Consider the following 4,346-nt stretch of genomic DNA (forward strand, 5'->3'; position numbering starts at 1 on the left):
TGGGTATATACCCAAAGGAATGAATCATCATGTCGAAGGGATACCTGCACTCCCGTGTTCATCAAAGCTCTCTTCACAATAGCCAAGATATGGAACCAACCTAAATGTCCATCAGTGGACAATTGGATAAGGAAGATGTGGTATCTGTACATCATGCAATACTACTCTGCTATAAAAAAGAATGAAATTCTCACATTTGCAACAACATGGACGAGCTTGGAGAAACTTACGTTGAGTGAGATAAGCAAAGCACAGAGGGATAAATACCATATGTACTCAGTCATAAGTGGGAGCTAAGAGAAAAAGAAGGGAGGAAAGAAAGACCACAATGGTGTTTTGCACTTGCAGAGGGAGAGAACATACCTAGAGATACAAAGTGGAGTGAGGAAAGGTGGATGTTGAGGGAGGTCTGGGATAATTGGGTAGGGGACACAGGTTATAATCACAATTTGTGGTAATGGGCATGCTGCCAGTATGGATCTGGCCATCACATCTTAGGTACAAGTGGTGACAGTTTGCTTTGTATTCCATAAATATTCATAACCAATAAAAAAAGAAGACAACAGAATTTATCACTTATATTTCAGAGGCTGAAGTACATAATCCAGGGAACACATCTGGTTAAGGCTTTCTTTGGTGATGACTTCAGTAACAGCAGAGTATCACAGTGTGAAAATGGTGGAGCAGAAACTAACCTCCTCATGTGATCTCCTTTACCACAGAACCACACCCAGGACCATCATTATTAATCCATTCACAATAACATGGTCTTACAATCTAATCACCTTTTGAAGGCCTCACGTTTCAATTACCATAATAGGATTTCCTACCCTCAACAATTACAGTGGGGATTAAACTTCTAGTATACGAACTTTATATATTATATATACTGTATATATGGGTGACACAGTTCAATCAATCCATGCTGTACATGACCTGCACTCAAAACTGAGAGAACTGTTTGAGCTAAAGTCATACATATGAGAAATTATAATAGATTAGCTTTCTCAATCATCTTCGGTGCAAAGTATTATTATTATGCACACAAATAATATGGAATTTATATAATTTTTGGTAGTAAGGATTCATCTTGAATAAGGAATAGTTATGTATTTTTTCTTTTTTTTTTTTTTTTTTTTTTTGTCTTTTTTTTTTTTTTTTTTCCTTTTTGTCTTTTTTCGTGACTGGTGATGGGATCGCAACCCTCGGTGTCGCGCCCGCACCATGCTCAACCAGTGAGCGGACCGGTCTCTATATGGGATCTGAACCCTTGGCGGGAGCGCCGCTGCACTCCCAAGTGCTGCACTCTACCTCGTGCACCACCGGGCCGGCCCGTATTTTTTCTTTTAAACATATGGGACACTTGTGTAAAATAATTTGAAAACTGACACACTTCCTACATACTTGATGGCTGTATCAGCACAGTGTAAACGAATGAAACTAATGCAAAGTTATATGTATCTCTTCTCAATAGAAGTCATTTTTCTAGGATGGTATGCGAAAAAATATTTTGAATTTAACATTCAATTTTGACTCTTGAGTATCTTAGATTTTTGTATGTGCGCATTATAAGTTAAGCAGTTTTAACAGCCTTGAATTTAGTGTCTATAGTGATATTCCTATGAAATGAAAAGGCAAAAGGACACAGTCTTAAGAAGGCATTACATAATATTTCAAGTGTTTAAGGAGGGATGGTAGAAGTAGGTGAGAGAATATAACACTGAAATATTGAAAGGAGAGACCATAGAGGTGTGAAAAATTAAGTAGATCACTTACCCGGTAATAGTTGTACTCTGCGTATATTTTATACTTTACTCACCCAAGTTCAGTAAAGATTTAGCATTAATTTTTATAAATTTCAAGGATTTCTAATGTTTTAATTACTACTAAAATAATCTGATTAAATATAGGCCCTTTGTTTACAGGGAGAATAGAATGATGTCCTATTTTCATTTTGGTAGATTAGTGTAAGCAAGAGAGTTTTGTTTTTTCACTTGGGGCCTCCTCAATTTTGACTTATCCTCTATCTTCCCAGGTCAATGGTGTGCAACTCTATGGAAAATCTCGCCGAGAAGCAGTCTCCTTTCTTAAAGAAGTGCCACCCCCTTTCACCTTGGTTTGCTGTCGACGGTTGTTTGATGATGAGGCCTCTGTAGATGAACCAAGGACCACAGAAGTCTCTCTTCCTGAGATGGAGGTACTAACTGAATATGCTGTGGTTCCCATAGGTGTACCCATTGATCAAGGATGCCCCAAAGAGTGTACTGCAATATGAATGGAGAGAAACCCACCTCACCTTGTCCTTTTTTGACTAAGGCTTTTCAAATTGTTACTTTTCATTTAATGTCATAAAACTCTTCCTTTTCCTTGGAATGTTGGCAACATTGATGTGTATGCATTTTGATTTTAGAGAACTTTTTCTAAGTAATTGCCTGGACTCGTTACTTTTGACTTCTAGTTCAACTCAGTTCATCTTAATGTGTTTAAGATGTTGGTGAGTGTCGCATATCTAATGGACTTGCCTTTTTTAGAGCATTAAAAATATGAAGGTCTATGATTAATTTTGAAGTGAGTCTAGACATTGCCATAAAAGCCTTTAGAAGGTCAGAGAATGAAAAAACACTTTCTATGCTCTTGATACTCTTTTTAAAAGAGCATTGTAATTATGAAGAGTTTTGAGCACATGCTTTGCCATCTTATGCCATTTGTAACCTCGTCTTTTATGTCACTTTTCCCTCCTTTTAAATTATCATTCCATTAACACCAGTTTAGATACATGGGGCCTTCCCTTTTATCTGTCTTAGGTCTGGGTTTCAAGGTACATGTACCCTAATCCTGCCTCTACCACTTAATTATTGTGAATCTGTGGGTAAATAACTTGACTTTCTGTTCATATTTTTCCTCTGAAAATGGTGATAGTACTTACCCACCTCATGAGCTTGTGTGAAAAGGAAATGAAGTCATGTGTGCAAAGTTCTTAGCACAATGCCTTCCACATGCAATGTGCTCAGTAAAAGTTAGCTATTGCTGTAGCTATATATAAAGTCTCCTCCAGTCCATCCGTCTCTGTTTTCTGACTTCCTCAAGTACTTAGGAGTCTAGCATCGTCTTATAGTCACAGATATTTTAGGATGTGTTAGTATTGTTTTTCCAAGAAGACTGTCAGCTCCCTGTGGGCAGAGGCCATATCTTGAAATTATTTTCTATCTCACAGTGTTTTATTCTGTACTGAGCATATGAGGGGCTTAGTAAATTTTTGATTATTGGTTGATAATCTTTTTTTTTTCTAATGTTTATCTTTTGTAAAAAATATTTCAAAGAGGAGATTCAAATGCCACACTTTTGTGTCTTGCTATCCTTATGAAAATGAAATGTGGGTAGTGGTTTCCCTCTGAAGGCTGATAAAAATGCCTTTAATCTAATCTTCCAGGGTGTGTAAATCACCAACCCAACTTGCTGACTCTATGCTCCCATCTGTCACGCTTTACCACAATGGGTGAACAACAGCTTTGAATTATGCTAAATGTCAGCCTTGCTGCCCATTAGTTGATTGCTTTCCATTCTGTAAATAACAGGAGTTATACAGAATTGATTGTATCAAAGTGATATATTTCAAGTTAGAGTAAAATATCTTAAGTACCATGGATGCCTTGAAATTTCTAAAAGCTTGGGTTTTATAATTTTGTGTCTTAAAATCCTGGCTCTCTTTTCCATCTCTTCTTTTCATTTATCCTGATACCATCCTACTTTCCTAAACCCTATCTGGTTAGGCAGCTCAGCCAAAATTCTAATAACTCATTATTCAGTGAGGGTATTAAATGCCATAGTAAAACATCAATCGTATTGTATTAGCCATTGGAACTTTACTTTTTATTGGAAGATATAAGTGTTTTCTTTTTAGGTACATCACTTTCTCATATAGGCTGAAAGATAGAAATTATTGATCCAGAACATTCCCACTAATCTCAAATTTTATAATTCAAAAAGCCGGAAATTGTTCCCAAGTTTAGATTCAATCCACCATTAATTGGGTATTGAACAGCCATGTCTCACAGCAACAATTTGAAATCTGGACCAATCCTAATATTTTTTTTTTGTCTTTTTTCGTGTCCGGCAACGGATCGCAACCCTCAGTGTCGCGCCCGTACCGGACCGGGACCAGCAACGGGATTGCAACCCTCAGTGCTGCACCCGCACCTCGCTCAGCCAGTGAGCGGGAACCGGTCTGTATGTGGGATCCGAACCCTCGGCGGGAGCACCGCCGCGCTCCCAAGCGGTGCACTGTAGCAGTGCGCCACCGGGCCGGCCCAACCAATCCTAATTTTTTTTTTTTTTTTTTTTTTTTT

General features: G+C 37.9%; 1 protein-coding gene across 1 annotated transcript in view; it reads left to right on the top strand.

Moving 5' to 3' along the window:
* Positions 1–4,346, top strand: part of INADL (InaD-like (Drosophila)) — a gene marked incomplete at its 3' end in the record, with an annotated part of 165,617 nt that overhangs the window by 68,187 nt on the left and 93,084 nt on the right. The window contains exon 15 of the mRNA XM_008584873.1: positions 2,036–2,261. Coding sequence (XP_008583095.1) covers positions 2,036–2,261 — 226 coding nt within the window. The remainder of the gene's footprint in view (positions 1–2,035; positions 2,262–4,346) is intronic.

This window comes from Galeopterus variegatus, unplaced genomic scaffold (assembly GCF_000696425.1).
Source record: "Galeopterus variegatus unplaced genomic scaffold, G_variegatus-3.0.2 Scaffold3395, whole genome shotgun sequence".
Taxonomy (NCBI): domain Eukaryota; kingdom Metazoa; phylum Chordata; class Mammalia; order Dermoptera; family Cynocephalidae; genus Galeopterus; species Galeopterus variegatus.